The sequence below is a fragment of the Echinococcus granulosus genome (genome assembly GCF_000524195.1).
Source record: "Echinococcus granulosus chromosome Unknown EG_S00214, whole genome shotgun sequence".
Lineage (NCBI taxonomy): Eukaryota > Metazoa > Platyhelminthes > Cestoda > Cyclophyllidea > Taeniidae > Echinococcus > Echinococcus granulosus.
The window spans coordinates 53,726-55,304 of record NW_020170594.1 but is presented as its reverse complement, the minus strand read 5'-3'; the positions used below and the strand labels follow the sequence as shown (position 1 = coordinate 55,304).

The following is a 1,579-nucleotide window of genomic DNA, read 5'->3' as shown; positions in this document are numbered from 1 at the left end:
GAGGTAATGCACAGCTCATTTGTCATCACATCACCACCCGGAAAAGCTACGCATATTTACGTGCTATATAGGCATAATTTCCTTAAATTCCTCCTCCCTTCTATATCCTGACTTTCAGTTAGGCGAACTCTAAGAATTGCAATCACAGAGCCAATATAATGTTGCCTTGAAAAAAAAATATTTTCAAGAGATTCTAGCTTAGAAGACTGAGGCTCAACTACAAATAGGTCGTGCATCAAAGGCATAAAATGGCAGAAGCAATGACATGTCTGTCACTCAAATTAAGTTTTCAAATACCAATTGAAAGCACACTGGTGTGCCACGCAGTTCAGCACCGTCACCTCAGATTCGACAAACAGTTACGCATGATGCACACACTGCAGAGTTTAAAGTGACCACTTGACAGCATATGCCCTCGCACCATTGCGCATATCTGACTCATCAAGGTTCGTTCCATATTCGTGCTTTGACACTAGAAGAGAGGAAACCGTGACCGTGACGATTCATACCAAGTTGTGGATACTTATCGGAAGTAGTTGAGATTGAAATGTCTGAGCAAAGCATATCAATTGAAGATGGTGAGCAGGGTATATTGCATCCACTTCTGCTGCCTGTAACTCCTTTGGTGTTTTTTGTGGATTCATTCCTCATAGTATTCTTTGGTCGAAGGTGGCGAATGTGAAACCCTTAAGCAGAAATCCGTCAAAATTTTATAATGAATGCCGTGATTAGTGAGTGCTAAATCGGGCTTATGTGAATGACTGGGATTCATTTTTATCTTTCAATGCGTTTTTTTCTGAGGACTTTCTTAAAAGGCGTTTTGCAGTGGAACCGTGGAGACCGCATTGAGTGTGGGCGAAATTAATGTTCCAGCATTAACGGTTACTCCTTTTTATGCAATTGCTAGAAGTAGCATCAAGTTTTCCTAGTCTGCCATTGTCAACAACGATTGAAGCTTGCGGATGTGTTTGACCGCTCAAGGCATCATTTTTGGGTAGCAACGGGGCATGTTGAACCACGGGTGAAAATGTGGTCTTGGCCAGTTTGGCTAATGGTAAACGGTGGTTCAGTTATGAAAACTACGATAGTGTTTTGCAGGCAGGTTCGGAAGTGCATCGATGTGTTCTCTTTCAGGTCTCCCTTGGCGAAATCAACCCCCTGATGCACCCAGACCGTAATGCCAACCGATTGCCAAAGGGAAAGCACAGTGCTCTGGGCGTCGGCCGCAATATGCCTGATCCTTCGACTTGGATTACTTTGTAAGTTTCCTCTCTGACACGATGTACAGGTTTATTTTGCCGTATTTTGTGATGTGGAGGTAGTGAATGTGTGTCCTTATCGATACCGAACGAAGAATGGTTTAAACTAGTTTGTAATTTGTTAAAGTAGAGTTTTCTTACCTACCTACGTGCTTTTTCGATTGCTTCATTCGGAAATGTGTTTCTATTGTTGTCATAGAGATGATGGTGTAGTGGTGCCCTGTGGAAAGATCATCAAATCTAAAGTGGCCAATGCCTTAGTCTGGTACAACGAGTTCATTGTTTGCGTCAAATACGCCTGCGCTATCTGGTCCAACTAA

General features: G+C 42.6%; 1 protein-coding gene across 1 annotated transcript; it reads left to right on the top strand. All coding sequences in view use genetic code 11, as the record gives it.

Moving 5' to 3' along the window:
- Positions 1 to 547: 547 nt before the first annotated feature.
- EGR_10380 (Poly [ADP-ribose] polymerase) lies at positions 548 to 1,579 on the top strand (the record flags this gene model as incomplete). Its single annotated transcript, XM_024499629.1, has 3 exons — positions 548 to 613; positions 1,099 to 1,259; positions 1,459 to 1,579. The coding sequence occupies 3 exons, from the start codon at positions 548 to 550 to the stop codon at positions 1,577 to 1,579; spliced, it is 348 nt and encodes a 115-aa protein (XP_024345957.1).